General features: G+C 43.0%; 1 protein-coding gene across 2 annotated transcripts in view; it reads left to right on the forward strand.

The window, feature by feature from the left end:
• The first annotated feature begins 10931 nt into the window (after positions 1-10931).
• Positions 10932-20954, forward strand: part of PARD3B (par-3 family cell polarity regulator beta) — a 982300-nt gene continuing 972277 nt past the window's right edge. For both annotated transcript variants that reach the window (XM_084778917.1, XM_084778918.1), the window contains exon 1: positions 10932-11477. In XM_084778917.1, the coding sequence (XP_084635043.1) occupies positions 11358-11477 (120 nt within the window). In that variant the 5' untranslated portion in view covers positions 10932-11357. The remainder of the gene's footprint in view (positions 11478-20954) is intronic.

Consider the following 20954-nt stretch of genomic DNA (forward strand, 5'->3'; position numbering starts at 1 on the left):
GTCCTTTGTAAGAAGCGATCTGGAGACTCAGCTCTGTGCATGCATGTTGATTTGGGTAGGAAAATGTAAAGGATGATTTCCTCGTGATTACATTTTTATTTTACACTTTACCACACAGAGGGAGAGGGAGAGGGAGAGAGTATCTATCAGAACAAGAGGTAAAGCCTCGAAGAATGAATTCATTGTCCATCTATCTGAACCATAATTTAAGAAAAGGGTCGAAATGTAGGCTAGGTAAGCATATTTTTATAGAGTGCCTACAATTAGTGCCTTGAGGACAAAATTATAGAAGCTTTCATTGCATTCAGCAAAATAGCTATACCCCAAAAAGTTTGAGAGTCAAGAAAGAGATCACTCTGATTGCCACTTCCAGTTCTTAACTTTGATGTAAATTACAGTCTTAGAGATAAAATAGGCACCATTCTCATCAGCTATCCTCCATCACTCAAAATGTCTTTTGGTTAATTCTCTAAGGGAAGAAGGGCCTGAAGAAGTTAAAAATGCTTATTGGCTGTCATATTTCAGAAGGGTTATCATCTCAAAGGAGGAAAAAGCATTCTTGAAAATTTTCCCGGCAGTAGTACAAGAATTTCCACGAACTCCTCTTTGGCTGTCTTTTTTTGAGACTCTCAATCCTGAATGCAACCTTCAGAAGAAAAAGACATCATTGCTTCTCTGCTCCCCAGAAATACAAAACTCAGCACATAGTAGTCACCTGATAAACATTTGCTGGTAAGCTGCTTCCTCTGTGATTGCTGTGGTTCAGTTTGTAAAGCCGTAGAGAAACTACGGCCGTGAAGAGACACATATCTGAGTGATTGCTCTCTCCAGTTCCCATAAAGGAGAGGCTGTGGATGGTGCTGAAGGCCCTACTTGAATTACTAGCTCATCCTCCAGGCCAGCAGTTCCCAGTCTGTGGGTCATGACTCCTTTGGTGGTTGAAAGACCCTTTCACAGGGGATGCATATCAGATACCCTTGCACATCAGCTGTTTATATCACACTCTCACGAAGAGGTAATTTTATGGTTGGGGGTCACCATAGCATGAGGAATTTTATTAAAGGGTCACAGTGTTAGGAAGGGTGACAGTCACTGCTCTAAGACAAAGAGAGTTTAGATAGTTTTCTTCCCCATGTAAAGTGGTCTACATCATATTTCTGTTAAAGCACTATGGGTGGACCAATGGGTTTGTCAGAGGTCATGGCCCAAATATGCTACTTTGAAGCCGAACCACCACCTTGGGAGTTAGAGAGGCCAAAAGCTTAGGCTTCCTGTATTTTTTAGCAAAGGAACAATTGTTTGCCTCTAAGTCGCACCTTGTAAGTCTTATTCAACATATGAGATGTGTTGTTGATATAATATCTACTCGTGTTCTTTTTCTTATATTTGCATTTATCTCATTTGGGGGCATGTGTGAGAGTGTCTGTGTGCTACAGCATGCATGTAGTGGGCATAGGCCAACTTGTGGGAGTCCATTTTCTCATTCTCTCATGTAGATTCCAGGAATTGAACTCAAGTTATCAGGCTTAGTGTCAGGTGTATTTACTCATCCACCCATCTAGCCAGCTCTATATTCATAGTCTTTATTTTTATACTCAGGAGTTGAGAGACCATTGTAAGAACGTTCTAACACACCCTTGAAAGAAAAATATTAATTAGATCAAGCTTCCAGCTGGTATTGAAATAATAAAGCACTTATAATTAATGTATATACTAGGTAAACTGAATGTCTTTCTCAAATAACTTTATATAAAGGAATCATAACATTAAACTCAGTCTTTCAAAGCATCCGTAATGAATTCACAGATTAATGTATAAAATTATAGCATATGAAATAAATGAAATACTATCTTATAGGACTGTAGTTAAGTAATTTCAGTATTCAATATTAATAAGAATTTTTTTGGAATTTTTTGCTTATAGTACTATGCAATTATAGCTAAACAAAATGATTAATTTGAATTTGATGATTGAGTGAGAGTAGAGATTTTTTTATTTCTTAAATGATTATGGAAATTAATAGTTATTTTGGCAATCAAGAAAAAGCTTGTAAATGTAGAAGTACTTTCTCCCAAGAAAAGCATCAGCTTAGCCTGGAATGATTTTTTAAAAAATATCACTTCTCTGACTATATTAATTTGAATTGGAAATATTATGTGTGCTTTTCTTATATTCAAAAGACTAACGAGACTTACTATTTCTATGAATTACTATAGAAGACCTCTGACCTTAGGACAATTATTGTGTTTCTTCTCAAGTATGCCCCTGCCATTGCCATTGCTAGCTGGCATCCAGCCAATTTAGGAAGCAGGAGAAACTAGTGCCTAGTAAAAGGTACCACTGTTCCTTTCCTCCCTCCCTCTGTACGTCAGTCCCTCCCTCCCTCCTTCCCTCTGCTTATTCCTCCTCTCCTTCTGCTTGTATTTTCCGCCGCCCTCCTCTTTGGAAAGCCCCTATTCTGACCATATTTCCAGCTCATAAGAGTAGATCCCACTATGGATCTAGCTTGTGCCAGGCTGCCCCACTCACGGATTCGGCTGGCTACCTTCATTCTTCTATGATCCAACCGGCCTTGAAGAGAGAGGCAGCGTCCCGCTGTGCTTCGCTCTATTTGCATCTCCACATCCCTTTTTACTTGTCACATCATTCTTTCCCCATCAGTGTAATCGATTCCTCATATTCAGACCCCTCTGTCTGAGGTATCGTATGTTTCTCCATTTGTTTGGATCTGAATCCTAAGATTCCTCCCACTTCTTTATGGAATCACAGGATACCAGAACCGGGCAAGCTGCAATGACGTAGTCTGTTAGTTTGGGGAAAGGCGTATAAAGGTGGGAGCAACTTACTAATACACGTATAATTCACTTACATTTAGCCTTGCTTGCATGTCTCCAAATTTCTTTTGTATTTTTGTCGACTGTGGCTCACGTTCTATTCCCTGAGTTTTTATATGAAGCTGCCAAAATAAGTGATGCTAGGCCATGGTTTCTGTACACGACTCATTTGCTCAAGCATATACATGATTTCTATTCCATGTGTAAGATCCAAACCCCTTCACCTGGTTCTCATAGCCCCTCCTCTGTCATTTCCCTCTTCCCATATCTTCCTCCCCTCATGATCTATGTCCTGTTCGAATGCAGACTATCTGTTCCTGTCAAACTGTCTTGCTTTCTATTCTTAACATTCAATTTCCTGTTCTCGGCCATGAGTCTCCTCTAGGGCAGTACCACCCTTTCCTGTCTCATCTTTGATATTGATGACACCTAATGCAGAATAAGAATACCAACTGGTCATTCACAGTGGTCATCATACACGAATGCCATGCTTCTGACTTTCTCCAAGAGTCTAGTTCAAGCACCGCTTATTGTCTTTTCATTTTAAGCCTGCTTCGATAATCTCTTCTCTCTGATAAGTCAAATTCTAAATATATGGTCCCTAAACCGAATATACAGCCTTCAGATTCCCCTTTGAGCCACAGACTTTGTTTCTACAGTTCACTGAACACTTTACTTGGTTCAGTTTCAGGGATCCCACTTATAATGTCCCAGATGTCTCATGCCCTGCCTCCCTCAGCTTTCCCTACTTTTCAGGCTACCTTTAATTAAAAGTTCTCTCAACTAGTTGCCTGAATTAAAAAGTGGGTGACTTTTCTTTGTCTGCCAAACTTTCCTCTCTTCTTCTTCTTCTTGGTTTTTTTTTTTTTTTTTTTTTTTTTTGTGAATTCAGGATGATCTCACAATCCCTCCTTCCTGTTCATCTATTCTACCTTAGTCTTTGAGGAAGAGCTGCTGTAGACCATCTTGCCAACCTCATTTCTAGATTCTTCCATCTGGTTCCTTAATGATCCAGGAACCAAAATGATTTTATTGAATTTCAAACACTTGGGACTTTGGGGCTTATCATGGAGATATTTGCATTTTTTCCTTCTAGATTTTTTCCGGCCACCATTAACCTAAATGGGTTTGCTTTTTACCGCGTTGTTCTCTACCTTGCAGCTTGCTGCTCATACCTTTCATTATGCTGCATTGGAATCTGCAGATGTCTGGTTCATTTGGTTAGTCATTTATTATCTGTCTTCGCCACTAGAGTCAAGGCTTCATAATCACCTTGAGTGCGGTTGATTGTAAGTGCCGAATAAGTAGCATTGCATAAAGGAATGAATGGCAGATGGAAGGAAATAAACAGGGGCTTTTGTCTGTCTCCTAGGTTGCCTGCATTCCACCAAGCACTAATCTGAGTGTACCATTGACCTGCTGGAAATACTCTCGTAGGTTCCCAGTTATTATACTAGCCATTTTAACACCCAGCCCGTCTTTTCAAGAGCTGCAATTGTGTTAGAATAAATAAAGGTGCAGGATGTCAAGTTGAAATTGAAACTGTAGGCATAGGTAGAAGAATGGGCTCTTTAGCAGCATATCCTTGCTCATGATGGTCAAGAACCTGCTGTTTTAATAAGAAAGCCATGAAAGCGCTAGGCTACAAACCAGACAGTCTGGGACCAGAGTGAGTTCAGACCTCATCTATGCATCAGAATACGATGGGTTAGGTAATTTCACCAGCTCTCAATTACATACTATAAAGTGAGAATGTAGCAAATAAATTCAAGGTCCTTTTCAGCTCTATATTTTTATAGTTCTCAGGTATCAGAGAATTAGTGTAGGATTCTTTTTTGAGCATCAGATAAAATAATGAGTGGACTGCAGCGAAGTACAGTAGAGATCTGATTATTGGTTTTGCTGTGAGCCTGTTGCCCTCATTACAGCGTTATTTCTATTTGAGCTTTAGAAATTGTTGAGGAGAGCGGTGATGTATAGAATCTAAATTTCATCTGGGCTACTTCTCTGAAGAAGACATTTTCAAGACTCATGAAAATAAATAGTTAGCTGGGCAGGGTGGTGCATTCCAGTAACCCTCGGTGCTCAGGAAGTAGAGGCAGGAAGATCAGTAGTAGTTCAAGACCATTCTCAGCTGGGCTAAAAGGAGACACTGTCTCCAGAAGAAAAGAGCAAATAAACAGTAAAGATATGCTGGTTCTGAAAGTGGAATAAAAGGTGGGGTAACATAATATGTTTTGCTCGTTATGTGCTAGATACATTATGCGTGTTATACATTACAGTAAGATTATCACCACAGTTGACCAGTGGACTGAGATCGCATAGAAGGTAAATAGCAGAAGGTCTGGAACATAGTTCAACATAGCTCCAGTCTACTAGCTCTGCCTGAGTCCCATTTGCACACAGAAGCATCCAAGGGCCACTCTCAGCTCCTTCCAGCTTCTCCTGGTAGCAGGAACACCAGCCCACTCTCTATTATCACATTGAGAACATAAGTGAGCCACAGGTGGAGTTCCTCCAGAAAGTGAGCAGAGCAGAAGTGCGAATTCTTATGGTACCCTTTACCTTAGGTCACTTCCTTGGATACCTGAGCTTGTGAGAAAGCATCCTTGACCATTGGAATTGTCCCCATTCTTAGCAGTTTCCTATTGAAAGGCCCAGTGGTGGGAGGACCTGGTGCTACCTTGAATTAGACCCATGGTCAGTGGTCCACACTCATGGTTCCTAAGAAGGTTCACAGCAGATCATATGGTGAGAAAAGGTATCTAATAATAACCAACTCTCAACACAATATCCTCACAGCACTTTCCTTGCCTTCATGTTATTTTAATTTAAAGAGGAATCATTCTATGATATCCAAGCTCGTTTGAAGAAAGTGAGGAGTTCAGGGAAGAGAGATCTCAGCATCTATAGAGGAGAATTGGGTCAAAAGAGGGATAGTTGAGCTTTATCCTTTGTGGGGTTTGTTGATCTGTTTATGGAATCTGTGTAATGATGGACCGTTAGACAAGCTGAGTGTTCCCAATGAGAGTAGCTCACGGCCCTTGGAGCCGTCCTTCCAGGAGAGCTTCGGAAACACGCAGCACAGGCGCAGTCAACACACCAACACCGAGATAGATGCAGAAACAGAACATTTGAGTAGATCAATAACAGTAAAAGATAGGATTGAATGAGCAACAAAAAGACTCCTACTAAAAAGAAACAAAGGGCTCTTCCGTGTAATCAAGTAGAATTCAGTTTAATGATACAAGGACAGTTCCATATTTTGAAATAATAAGTACTATATAACACATCAACAGAATGGACGAAATATTTCAGTAGACACTGAAAAAGCATTTGATGAAATTCAACATTTTTTCCAAAATAAAAACCGGACAAAATAAGTATGAAAAGACATAAGCAACATAAAGGCCTCTAGAGTAAGTTAAAACATACTAAGTGGGGGAACATGAAAGCTTTCTCTCTAAGGTCCAGAACAAAACAAGAATGCTCATCTTAGCCACTCACATTCAGCATAGCACTAGAAATTCTACTCAGGGCAGTCAGGCAAGAGGAAGAAACAATGGACACTCAGATTGGAAAGGACAAGTGTGCTGGTTAATTTTATTTATTTATGTATTTATTTATTTATCTATTTTGCCAACTTGACACAAGCTAATGTCACCTGTGAAGAAGGAACCTCTATTGAGGAAATGCCTCCATCAGATTGACTGCTGTCAAGTCTGTGGGAGTATTTTCTTGATTAATAATTGATCTGGAACGCCCAGCCCACTTGTGCAGGGTGCTACCGAAGAGCAGGTAGTGCTGGATTGCATAAAAATGTAAGATGAACAAGCAAGGGGGGAAAAAGCCAGTAAGCAGCATCCCTCCACAGCCTCTCTTTAGTTCCTGCCTCCAGGTTGTGTCTTGGCTTCCCTTGATGACAGGCTGTAAACTGTAATAACACACAAACCCTGCTCCTCCCCAAGCTGCTTTTGGCCATTGTGTTTATCACTTGGAAAGTAAGTCAAATTGCTACTATTTACAGACAACCTGATCTTATATGTAGGAAACCCAAGACACCACCAGAAAACTATTTAAACAAACAAACAAACAAAAAAGTTAAATGAACTTAGCAGTGTCTCAGGACACTTAGTTGTCATACAGAAGTCAGCATCATTTCTATAAACCAGCAGCAGAAGTCAAGAGAGTAATTCAGTTGAGAACAGCGGCAAAAGATTATGTAGAATGTGCCTAGTCAGAAAGGGGAAAGTCCTTCATGAGAAAACGATTGAGATGACGAAGTCCGGAGAGGATGCACACATCCAAAAGCAGAAAGGCAGCCTGGGTTTTTGTGTTAGAAGAATAAATACCGTCAAGATATCCGTACTACGGAGAATAACCCAACTGCAGGCTACCCACATAAAAACAGACAAGTAGACCAATGCAACACAATGGCGAGCCAAGAAGTAAAACTCAGTCAGGCATGGCCAATTTAGTTTTGACAACAGTGCTAAGGTCAGGCATTGGCAAAGGACAGTAAACAGCGTCATTGAGTAGCGTCAATAAACAGTGCTGGCAATGCTAGATGCTCATAGGCAGAAAGGTAAAACTAGATCTGTCTTTCTACCTGTTTAAAAAAAAAATGTCAATTTAAAATGGTTTTGTGCTAAAGAACCATAAAACAACTAGACCAAAACCAACCAACCAAAAACATATTAAAAAAAAAAAAGAAAGGATATGCTTTATGATATTGGAACTAGAGAGGTTTACTTGGATAAGACCTCAAAAGCACAGGTATGAAGCAGGCTAGACACATGAATTCCATATAATTAGAAAGCTACGGCACAGCAGGCATCAGAGTGAAGACACTACTACAAGGCGGTAGGCAGTGTTACAAACATCCTCTCTCTAGGAGCTAATGATACACAGTGTTTATGAGGAACTGAAAAAACAAAACATCAATGGCCATAACAGCCCCAAGACCCCAGTAAAAATGGATGGCAGACATCAATAGATGTCTCTCAGGAGGCACTATTCGGCTAACATGTGTATGAAAGAAATTCAGCCTTGCTTGTTATTAGTAACACAAATCTAAAGGACCTTCATTCAGGAAAAATGGTTACATCAACAACAAAAGACATCAGTGTTGGTGAGGATGTAAGGGAGTGGAAACGCTGTATAACCCATCAGGGAAAGAAAGCCAATGCAGCCACTATGGAAAACAGTATGGAAGCACCTCAGGTAATGAAAAGTGGGGTTTCCACACACTCCTATTGGCACCTACCACCCTACTTGACAAATATTCACGGGCTCCAAGTCCAGAGCCAGAGAGAAAACTGCACTTCTATGAATCCTATAGCATTATTCATCACAGCTAAGACAGAGGATCTATGTGACACTGTACCCATTTTAATCGACTATAACAATTCTCCAGGACCTCAAAAGCAAGATTATCTCCAATTCAACAAGTTTTCTATGATAAATATTGACTGCTGTAACTGAATCTCTGAAAGCAAAAAAGCACTTTTTGTCTTAGTAGAATAAAAATAAATTGAGATGGGGGGGGCCTGGCTTGGTGGCACACATCTTTAATCCCAGCACTAAAGAGGCGGAGGTAGGTGGATCTCTGTGAGTTCAAGGCCAGCCTTGTCTACAAAGAGAGACTACAAGAGAAACCTTGTCTTGAAAAACCAAAAAAAAAAAAAAAAAAAAAAAAAAAAAAAAAAAAAGAGATGCATTACTGGTCAACTATAGATTAGCAATTACTATTGTTTAGTCAATGTACACATTATGGCACCTGACATTTCCACCATACATTTCACAAGGCTAGCCAGTTCAATAACAGTGGTCAGTGTGATTGCCTACTAAAGTATTGGAAAACAAATGGGAAAATATCACACCACAGGCAATGTTAATCCACGCAGCAGGCAAAAACAAGACAATGGAACCTGGGTCTAGACTCCTCCAACGTTACTCAATCAAGGCAAATTATTTATTGCTTCTGCCTAGGAAGTCCCTCAGGGCATGAAATATTGATTTAGGTGTTTGCAGGGCATGGATGACTGTGCTGCTCTTCTTAATATATGATGAATTGTTTCTACGTGTGCTTCGAGGAGGCTCAGAAGCAAATTAAACATGGTTATTTAGTAAACATGAAATATAAACACTAAACCCTATTCCCAATTACCAGTCTGGGGTCATGAAAGTTCACTGGGTGGTGAGCGGGCATTGCTCACATCAGAGTCTAGTTGCGGGCTTCTGTTATCTAACATAGGCCTGGACTGTGCTGCATTCCACAAGACCTGATGCTAATCTTCCTGTGAGTGGGATGGAGGCCTGAGCCTGCGAGCTCTTCATAGCTGACCTGGGGAAGGTGGAGGCTCTGGGTACCAGAGGAGAACTTATAGTAGGCTGCAAAGAAGTTTGTGATGGAAAGATGAACAAACACTAGTCTCGGTCTGAGCGGGAGCCCAGTTCGGTGACAGGCTTCAGCACAGGATTGGGGAGCGGGACGGGATATGCGCTTGTTTCACCAGCTGAGGATCTTGCTCTGCACCTTTCTACACACCCATATAATCCCAGGTACTGCAGTGAGGATCACTCACTGATGACCTGCATTTTGTATTTGTTTGATCTTACTTCTTCCTGTGGGAGCCACAGCAGAGGACTGCTTGGGAGTACACTTTATTGTGAATGGAGACATTATTAGCAATGCAGTTAATAGCTGGAGAAAGTCCCCGAAGATACACTTGTGACCCTGTCCCCAACCTTGCCTCTGCAGGATGCTCAATGGATGGTTGTGTGTGTGTGTGTGTGTGTGTGTGTGTGTGTGTGTGTGTGTGTGTGTTTGTTTTGTTTGTTTGTTTGTTTTTTTTTTTTTTACAAAAATGAGTCTGTCTTTGGTTTAACTGAAGTCAATCTGCTAGATTTGCTGCCTGTCTGTCTGGACTGTCTGTCTACTGTGCGTTTTCTTCAAGTTGACTCAGTTTACATGACCCTCTTTGTAGCCATTGCCCTTGTACGAGGTGCTTCCGTGGAACACAACCAAAGCATATTAAACGTATAAATGAGCTTTCACTCATTTTAAACTCATCGATCAGAACTCCAAAATCCATTAATTTAACACTATGCATCACCCATACCAGCTCAAGCAATTCAAGCTCAATACAAGTCGGCATAGGAGCAATTCTGGTAGAAAATGGAGGATCCCCTGGGGGAAACTTATTAGATGCACGGAATGGCTAGATACAGGGACCCCAGGGCCTGCTCAGTCTTTGAGTACCAATCCGTTTTTGTTTTCTGAATCTTTCGGTGCTGAGGATCAAATCCATGGCTGGAGGAAAAATTTCTACCACAGAACCACAACCATTAGGCTAAGCACCGTTCTTTTTGTACAAGGTGTGTGTATGGCGGGGGTGGGGGGTGGGGGGTGGGGGGTGTGGGGGGTGTGGGGTAGGGGGGTTAGTATTTAAATTAAGGATACAGATGTTACTTGTTGCCCAGAGGCCCTCCCAAAATCTTATTCAAGGATAAGCATCTGCAAGATCACGACTCAAGGGTGTCCTTTTCTTCATCAAATGCACAAAGGGGGTCACCCTTCCAAAGGGAAAGTGTAAACTTCTGCACCCTATCATATTTGAACTTTGGGTGTGATCTTTAGTGGACCACTTGGCACATGCACTGTGTCCTTAAAGTTCCATTCAGCTTAGCTCTCTTGGGACCCCAGAGGTAGCTAAGAAGCTCTGCCTTCGGGCAGTCTCTACTGCTCAAAGCTTGAAAGCTACTACTCCGGATATTTTAGAAGGCGTGGCAAGAAGCACCTGCTCGGAGTGTCCCTTGAACCTCCCTCCATCTTTCATTTTAAGGGAGCTGCTCTGCCAGTTTCCTATCTGTTCCAAGTGTGCTTTATGAGATCCGGTTTCAATCCCCCTGTGGTAGCTCCCAGGTCCCGTTACAATCCCCCGAGAGCTCCGTGTACGTGTGAGAGAGGGAGAGAACCAAGGGCGGGTAACAGGCTACCTACCACCCAAGGTCTAGTTAATTCGGGGCAAGCCGCGGCGGCGCCGCGCGGCCCCTTTAAGAGCCCGGCCCAGGCTGGCCCTCGGGCCGAGGGAACCCAGAGCGCCGCGCGCGTTGGAGGAGTTGGGAGCCGGCGCAAAAGTTTCCTCCCAACTCCGGCCCCGCGCGCCGCCGCCGCCCACTCCAGCCCGGGGCCTGGGGCCGGCCCTGCTACGGTCGCCAGGGCCACCGCCAGAGGCAGGGCCCGGCCTGGCCGCGCCCGCAGTTTCACTTTGGCGCGTGGAGCCTCCGCCTGTGCGCCCGGCCGACCCGCCGCGTCCCCGCCAGCACCCTCTTCCCGCCCTCGGCCTCCCGTGGGGTTTCTGGGGGTGGGGTAGGGGGGTGAGCAGTTGCGGGTCCGGGCCCCGGAGCCACGCGCGTGACAACGCCGAGTCCGCCCCCACGTCCCCCGACTGAGGGGCTGCGCCCCTGGGGCCCAGGCACCTGTTCGGCCGGGCCCCCGTGCGGGAGCCTAGGGCCAGGATGAAAGTGACAGTGTGCTTCGGCAGGACCGGCATCGTGGTGCCCTGCAAGGATGGGCAGCTGCGCGTCGGCGAGCTCACCCAGCAGGCGCTGCAGCGGTACCTGAAGACCCGGGACCAGGTGAGGGGCGCTCAGGGCGCGGGGGAAAGGGGCGCGACTGCGGCGGGGCTCACTTAGTAAGTGCCCTAGGTCACGCACCTGCCGGGCGCCCTGGACCAGGTGGCGCTTTTTATTAGGGCTCAGATCACCTCGGCGGGGCTGGTGAGCGCAGCTTGCAGCCACAACTTTTGCCCGCTGCTAATTTAAGGGACCCGAGGAACCATACCTGGCCACAACTCAGAGCTCCGAGAGGAACAGCGGCATCCCCCACTCACTAGAGGGGTGCTTACACCCCCCTCCCCCGCCATATGAGGCCTACTTCCAAGTCCACACACCCAGTCTTTTCTGCAAGACAGCCTCAGGTGTTTTGAGTAGCGGGGCTCTGGGACCTACTGTTGCAGGGACACCGTGGTGTAACTCGTGGGGCTCCTCTGAAGTGTGATTTCTGACCCATTAAGTCCCGCCCCAATGAGGTACCTTGGAGTTAGGGCATTGATTGGCTCAAGAAACACCTTCAAAGTTGTAGCTATTGGCGCTTTTAGAGTTCTCAGCCTAGTGGGAACTCTCCTGGTAACCTGGGCAGGAGGAGGTGGGGATGCTGTAGCTTATACCACCCACTGCACTGGAGTAGTTTTTTGTTTTTGTTTTTGTTTTTTGTTTTGTTTTTTCATCTGGGTGCCACAGTTTCTATGAGCTATGGCTTATGTCAGGTCCTGGCTTACTACCGAAATAAGAAGGATGACCCACAGGGTTCTGAGACTCAGGAACAAGAAACAGTCAACAGTTAGCATATTAAGTGGCAGGACTCCAGCAACTTGTCAGGTGTTGGGGTGACTTTTGTGGCTTCTGTTTTCTTGTATGGAACCTCTAAAGGAATGTTCTGAAAAGCACCTTTATGTTTATTTTTATTTTTTTTCAAATTTAAATGGCCTGTTTTGTTTGTTTCAACTACAGCCTCAAACAGATAGGCCACAAACTCTTGTTTTAGGAGACAACAGTTCTTCTAATATTTGTTCTTATAATGTTGTAAACTATAGTCAACAAGTTGCTTCAATCTTGAGATGAAAAACTGTAATTTTGATTTATTTTAATGTCATGTATGTTACCCAAAGAATAGAAATCACTTTGCTTTTTTGTAAGTACATAGTTTAAAATTTTTAATTACATATGTTTATTTGATGTGTGTACGGAGGGTTCACAAATACTGCTGTGCTTATGTGGAGGTTAGAGATGGGCTCACCCAGCTTGGTTCCCTCTTCCTGCTGTGGATGAGAAGCCATGTAGGCCTTCAGGTTTGGTGGCGAGAGCTCTTACCCACTGGGCCGGCTTAGAGATGCAAGGAGTGCCTGTGATTTCTATGCTTCCCCTAAGAATTACTGTACAGAAGAAGGACTTCTGACGGGCGCATGTATGTATAACTTTGAACAGTCAAGAATTGGAGGTCAGAGGCTAGAGAGGTGACTCAGCCGTTGAGTGTACATACTGTTCACGTAGAGGACTAGAGTTTGATTCCCAGCACCTGCATCTTGCGGCTCACAACTACCTGTAAATCCAACTGTAAAAGGAGCCAGTCCTCAGCCTGGTCTACGACGTGAGTCCAGGACAGCCAAGGCTACACAGAGAAACCCTGTTTCAGTAAGTACAAACAAACAAACAAGAAAAGGAGCCAGCCCAAAAGGATCTGTGCTCATATGTGCCTTTGTGGGTGTACATCCCCCAACACACACCTTAAAAAACAACAACAACAACAACAACAACAAACACAAACCAAAAAAACGAAATAAATCAAGCAGGAATTGGAAGAGAATAGAATGAAAAGTCTTAATAAAGTATATATACTCCCTAAATCTGAATTTTTACGATGGAATTGAAGTAGAGGAAATATTTTAAATGCATGAAAAGCACTGTATGAATCTAACCTAATGAGGGTTTTGTTTTGGTTTGCTTTTTGCTATAGCCACATTGGTGTACTGTTTATATCACACGATCCAGTTAAAAATTAAGATTTGGCCAAGTAAACTGTTACTTTGAAATCATATTTCACTGGTTTATGAAAATCAATTGAGGTCAGCAGTAACAATGCAATCTACAAAAAATTATTAGATTTCAATGAAGAGTTGTTTACTGGGATGATAAAGTTACGTTTTAACTCATTAGCAGTGATTCATGTCCTCAAATCTTATACATTTAGGAATTTACTGTAAGTTTGGAAATATATTGTACAGACGTTGGCTACAAGCATGTAAATAATCATTAAAAAGTAACCACTGATCTTTAATGAATTGTAGTTATATCTTAAAAGGTGTTAAAAAGCTATTACTACTCTGAACCAGAAGTATAATTTATACCACAGAACTCAGTGTAATCTCATCGATCAGGCTACTCTTACTGCCAGACATTTTTCTGTGTTTGCATTTATATATTAGTGAATGTGACATTTAAAGGTCACCCGAAGCTTATGAAATCTCTCATTTTTGAGTTTTAAAAGTTTCAATTTATGTGGAAAATGATGTTTTCTCCTTCTCTAAACATCCCTGTCCTCTACTTTCATTTTAAGGGATTTTTATAAGCATAAGCCTTAACTAATAATTAGTGTTCCTAATGTAACTTAAAATGTCAAGAAACACTGAAAAATTTGAGGCTTTTATCCATTGTATTAGAAAAAAAATAATGGAGGAAGACCAGAAATGTCAAAATACAATTTGTACAACAATTTGTAATGAATTCACTTTGTATAAGCCAAGAAGAGAGATTTAACGTACTCGATTTTATGGGTAGCATTGCGTAAGCCCAATAATAATGACAGCTACCATGTACCATGCTTACTCCGTGAAGATAGTACGCCAATAGCTTATATGTTACCTGACTTCTCCTCACAACATCAAGAATTAGAGTTCCCTATTTTACCAATTGATATGCATGATAAAGAGATAACTAGTAAATTGTGGAATTGAACTGTTTCTTGGTCTTTACTCCCAGCCACTAACTACATAGCCTCCTATGTCATCATGCACTCATTATTTTCAGTTTCTTTCTTTCTTTCTTTCTTTCTTTCTTTCTTTCTTTCTTTCTTTCTTTCTTTAAAGATTTTCTTTGTTGGCTGCTACAACAAGGCATCAAGAAAGCATCATTTTGTTTTCTGATACAGCAGATGGGACCCAGGGTTTCATGCACAACCATTGAACTACACCCTTAGCTGCAGCATAGTAGTCACATTCTTCTCCATTGTATCTTTTATGGTACAAGCACACGTGTTGTAGGGAGAAGTCTTGTTTCTGAAGCATACACTCCTGAGGTTGCAGAGCATCTGTGAAAGATACTCCTCAGCCTAGTGACAAACAAACAAACAAAGGGCAGTATCCTTCACACACTCAGGTGGAGGGAGGTGCAATGGGAAAGACACTTGGTAGGAACGTGAGTGACAGGTGTCTGTTTCCTCCAGAGTCCTGAACAATCTAGATTGCAGGAAGGCTTCAAGGCAGGATGGAAGTTGTAGTTTCCAAGGGCTGCAGGGTGAGTGGAGCCCGAGGAGGCCCTTCTAGATTTTGTTCCTGGAGGCGGCGTCACAGAAGAGGCACCACCTGCCGAGAATAAGTAGAGAAAGTTGGAATCCGTGGCATGTTGGAACCAGCTGAGTCAACATACGATAAAGGGCAGAAGTAGGTGAGGTGCTGAAGGAGCAGGCGGAGCTCTGGGGAAAGCTCTAATTATGCTCTGAACTCTGGGGCTTGGAGCTTCCCATTTCTACTGGACGGATTCCACTTCAAAGGTGAATTGATGGAGGGGCCAGAATTATGGGATGGCTTATCTTTGGATCCTGGTACTATATATCAGTGTCTTGGGCACTAAATCCAATTTAGTGAGGTAGTTAGTAGAGGCGATTGTCTCCGTAAGTAGTCAAGGTGTGGGTCACCGAGTAATTAGCCAAATTTATCACCAAGATTACATGTCACAGGTGAATAGATAATTGAACCCTGTAACCTGCAAAGTCGACCCTGCTGTTGACCCTGGCTGAGTACCACCTCTGATTTTTTGCATTTAGCATTTCAAATAGTACAGGTATCTGAATCCCTTTTGCTAAGAGTTTGATCAGTTGAGTACAGTGTGGACCTTGGGCACAGGTATTAATGAAGAGCGCCCCCACGTGATTCCAAAGCCCAGACTAAACCTATCACTAAACTCTCGGCATTGGTGAACTTAACTTGACTGTTAAGCTCATTCGATGGCAAATGCCATGTTACCGAGATATCTACAGATCATCTTTAACTATGACAAGGCAACTCTCCTCCAGTTTCCACCCGGAATAAATTCTCCTCATAGAAGACCCTCAAGTTCTTAGGACGAACATACGTGCATATGCTTGGTGAGTTGCGTGAGTTGAACTGAAAAAAGGGAACAACTGTGAGCAAGGGCCATGAGTCGTGTGTTTCGAGGAGCTGAGTGAAGTAGTCGGAGAGTTGAGCATGGTGGGATCTTTTGAAAGTGGACGTGCAGGTCTCATTGCATACATGAGCGACTTGGGAAGGCAAGGAAAACAGTAGGCTTTTCAAAATTAATTTTCTTTTTCTGTATACAGACGGCTTGTTCTCCAAGTTGACATTTTCCCGGAGCTAGAAATGGATTAAGATTAACTCTACCCTCTGATGAGCTGTGGCGTCAGGTTCTGAGCGAACTTGTACAGTAATTGATGCCTGCAGTGACACTGAGTGACCAGCCAAGAGGAGTAGCTAGAATTCTTGAATTTTGGAACTTTGCAGCCTTTGCTGCCTTTTTTGCCTGAATTGGTCTTATGGTTCTTAGATACATAGCTTAGTCTCAGCCTGAATTTGTAAAGCACTTTTTAATTTGCTGGGCCTGATTCACATGTGGCTTTTAACTTCTCGTCAGCTCTCTACTTCTCCGATATGCCGACTAGGTACTTATCACAGCACCCAGAGAGGACTCAGCAGCAAGACACATGCTCCAGCTTTGTTTAGGTCCCACTGTTGGGCAGGTAACATATTGCAAACAGGCCTCATGGGACTTCTGTGATAGGGCATCTTCGGGATATATTTTCTTATTGTGTAAGAATTTTGACGCACGTGCTTCTGATTTGTCAGTTAAGAACACAGAGCAAAATTAGCAAAAGAAAAAGTTTGTGGATAAGAAGTCAAGAAGAGCCTAGGAGCAAGCTGCAAAGATCCTCCGCAGGGCTCGTGGACTGGGATCTGGCCCACCACTTAGTTCACTAATGTTCATGTAATCACTGTGCATGACTGGGAGTCACACCCCCAGTTTGGAGCATCCCGTGCTGAGCTTGGAAGGCTCAAGCAGTGCGGTATTCATTCCCAGGCTTTCTGTGCCATAGATTTCCCCGTGAGGAGCTTGGGCAAATGGCAAAGTTGTCAGCTGTTTATGAGACTGTTTTCCAAAGGGATTGGTAGTTAGCATCTCAGAAATCTGTTGGCAATTAGAGCCTCAGGCTTCCCTTTCTAAAGCAGGACAGTCCAGTAGAAATTTTAGGGGTGGTGGGCGTTGTATATTTGTGTCTAACGGGGCCTTTCTAGGGCTGTATGTCTATGAAATACTTGCTTTATAGCTAGGCAACCAAGACAGAGAATTTTGATTTTGGCCAGCATTCAGTGGCCTCATGTGGCCTACCTGAGTGGACAGCTCAGGTTCCAGTTGCTCTGATGTTGTCCCATTTTGGAGACCACCGCCTACAGCTCAGAAGGCAATCGTCCAAACCTTGCCATTCTTACAGATGTCGCCGCTCTGTTCTGATGAGCATTCTACCGTCAGGAAGTTATCATCACCTACTCTTGGGTAATCTGACGTGGTAGAGATAGTTTTAAAATTTAAATCTTCCATGCAGGCACTAAACAAATACCAGGTTGTTTGAGGAGAAAGTTAAGTACCGCCTCAGTTTATCTTCAGTGCAGCAGCCTGAAGACGCGCACCCTCTGTTTCATGCGACAGGTAACACAGGGACAGGAAGAAGCAATGAACAAAATACTTGCATCATTTTCACCGAAAGTTAGGTCTTCGCAACTGCTACTAGCATTGAAGGTATTAAGCACCTACTTCCTGGATCCCATGTTCTTCTTCTTCTTTACCTTCTTGGCTATTCTCAATCTCTTGGCCTTCCCTCTCTTCTTCCTGTTAAGCTCAGGACTCAGCTGGTACAACTCCCCCTGTTTCTCTGCCTCTCCCATAATGAGGCCTTCCAGTCACATGGCTCCACTCTCAACCTCTCTCCTGATCTCCCAAATCCTTATGCACCTGCCCCTTTGATGCTTTTTTACTTGGATGTCAAGTGATATCACACACTGAAAGCATGCCACAGGCTGACTCCCGGTTCATGCCCATCTCTTCTGTAGCCTAACCCAGTTGATAAAGGACCTTATCACCTTTCCAGCTATGCCAGTCAGGAACTGTCTTCCTCAATGGTTCCTTTCCTCTCATGACCCCAGCCCTCTGATGACCTATAGCCAACCTGCAAGTTCTTTTGACTCTGGTATTATAGAATACTGATCTCCATTTTTCATCTTTCTTTTAGCACACTGGTACTTGCTTTATGTGTGTGTGTGTGTGTGTGTGTGTGTGTGTGTGTGTGTGTGTGTTTCATCAAGATCTGTCCACTTTATCTTTTTAGATAAGGCTTTTCACCCTGGGGCTTGCTGACCAATGGGCTTCCTGTCTCTGCCCAGTCCTGCACTGCCATTACAAGCATACATCACCACAATTACCTTTTTATGTGGGTGCTCGGGATCAAACTCAGATTCTCATGCTCCTGTGGCAAGTACTTTATCAGCTGAGCTATTACTCCAACCCTTATATTTTATTTTCCCTATTTTTGTTTGCCATGTCACTGCTATAGCACGCTCTTCACTCTAAAGCTAAGGTGGTCATTTATAATTTTATCAGGTTGTGCCATTTTTCTATTCCAGTTTCATTGATGGCTTCATGTGTCTCAGGCAGCCTATAGAGTGCTATGTGACCTGGATATCAATGGAGAAGAAAACTCCTAGCACAGTAGGTGTGAGATTGCTGTTCTTAGAAAATCTTGCTTGCAAAGCTGTCCTTTAACTTATATGTAGGTCCTTAGATTTGTGGAGTGTCCTAGCTATTTCCCACAAAAATGACTTACTGGGCAAGATTATGTAAAACACATGGCTCGTGCAGAATGCCTACTCTTTATTTTTTTAGGTGGGGCATGTGTGTAAGCAGAAGGTGTCTTTATGACCAGCCTTCAATAGATCTTGAGTAACGAGGGTCATTGGTAGGCAGCGCTTTATACCTCTGTGCTCAGAACTCATCACTGAAGACACATCATCTCCATTGGGAGGACCTTTGCAGCTTGCTCCTGGGCTCCTCTTGGCTTCTTACCCATGACCTTTTTCTTTTGCTGAGTTTTCTCTGTGTTCTTCACTGACAAATCTTAAGTATGTGCATGATAGCATGTGGAGTGCAAGTCCTCCTTGTGGATCCTGGAACCTGGTTGTTCTGTGGACTTGGACATAAAATCTCGTGCTTTTCCATCGCCATCCTCTGTCCTCCATCCGTGTGTTACTGTGTAGCAGCTACACTGCTCTGTCTGCATATGAGCAAGCGTTCCAGGCTGACTTCCACCTCAAGTGCTGCTGTTTTCTCTAAAATAGTTTCTCCTCATTATACACCTCTGCATTCTTTCCATCTTTCATTATTATTTTCTTCTGACTATCCCATTCATAATTATAACCCTTCTAACACCCCCTCTCTGTTTTTCTCTCTGTGTGTCTTTCTTACACACACACACACACACACACACACACACACACACACACACACACACACACACACACACTTTCCCTTTGGATCTATTAAAAAAAAACTCAATTTAACCAAATGCATTATCCACATGCAATAAAGTATTCAGTTTAACAAATAGAGTCCTTTGTCTATTTAGTTCATTGCTGACCCTCTTATCTCCTAGAAGAGCACCAGGTACATAGCAAGCTGTTTATAGCTGCTGTTTTATTTATTGTTTTTAATCATGTATCTATTACTGTCCATTGCAGTTATCTCCTGCCTTATTACCAGTACTGAAAACATATATGCCCAGAGACTCCAAAACATAATTTGGCAGGTTAAGAATTTGGACCAAGCATATAACAAAGCTTTGGTGTGATTATTTTCTAGGTCTTGGATATTCAGAATTGTGTTTTCATTCATGTGCTTAATTGTTTCGGCTAAGTAGACTGACTAGCTGGCTACATCACCTGCCCAGCTGTATATGTCTTGGGCCTTGGTTCTTACCACCTGATGAGTTTCTTATATTTTTCTATATAGTTATTCTAAGGACCTGATTCTTCTTACAAGTTTCTTCTTATGATGTTTATATAGCAAAAAGGCAGCAGAAGGAAGGCTACAAAGAAGACAAAAGAGTAGTCATAAAATTTCGGCCATCAATAGGCATAGACTCATTTCTAATGCTTTAATCCATTAGTTAAAGCAGGTCATAGAGAATCAAATCAAGAGAGAGAGAGAGAATTGCACTAGGAGCTAACTACTAGCACACATGCTCCATCAGACTGTTGTCACAGCAGGTGATGATAGAGTTGTGAAGACCAAGAGAAGTGAGGATCAATCTTATAAGCTTTGCAGCCAGATTTGTCTTCTGAGAAACAAGATAGCTGAGGCATGCTCGTCAAAAAGGAAGATATTGACGTTGCTTGGAAGGAAGATGGGGATTCAGAGCAGAGGCAGCCAAGTGGTTGAGGGAAGGCCATGGAAGAAGTTTTTGCACAAACCAACTTGGACCAGGTAGCGAGTGACCTTGGGGACTGCCCTGAGGGATCTGGATGGTTTCAGTTACCATCACATTAGAGATTCACTCATGCTTTACCCAACCCGACCAGTATAAACTATTAATTTTTTTGCTTAAAGTTGGGGACTATGAAGCTTCTTTTTGATGGTGGGCGTGCCACAATATAGAACCACCTGGGAGGAGTCAGTCTCAATGAAGAATTATGCAGATCAGGCTGGCCCTTGCGAATATCTGTGGGGAATTGTTTATCTTGACTGTGTTAATTGGAGCAGGAAGAACTGTCCAACTGTGGTGGCAGGCCACTATCCCCTGGGCAAGGCGCAGTGGACTGTATAACAGGAGAGAGAGCTGAGTTCAAACACGCGTGCAGTAATTCATTGCTCTCTGCACTTGGTCTGGGATGTAAGTAAAGAGATTAGTGGCTACAGGTGCATCCATCTTGACTGCCCCTGCAATCCTGGTGTATTGCTTGGAATTGGGAGCCAAATAAACCCTTTATCTCTTAAGTTATTTCTGTCAGGGTATATTTTATCACAGCAACAGGAAATGAAACAGAAACAAGGACTCTCAGATAATCAGATAATGAATTAAATGCCTATGTTAAGAGTGCATCACATGGTTTGTTACATAGGTTTTTACACTTTCCCTAGCTAAGCTGTTCTCAGTATGGCCATCAAGATCTGGTGGCTGAAGCATGACAGTTTTTAGTT

This window comes from Acomys minous, assembly GCF_964271855.1.
Source record: "Acomys minous genome assembly, chromosome: 4".
In the NCBI taxonomy this organism is placed as follows: domain Eukaryota; kingdom Metazoa; phylum Chordata; class Mammalia; order Rodentia; family Muridae; genus Acomys; species Acomys minous.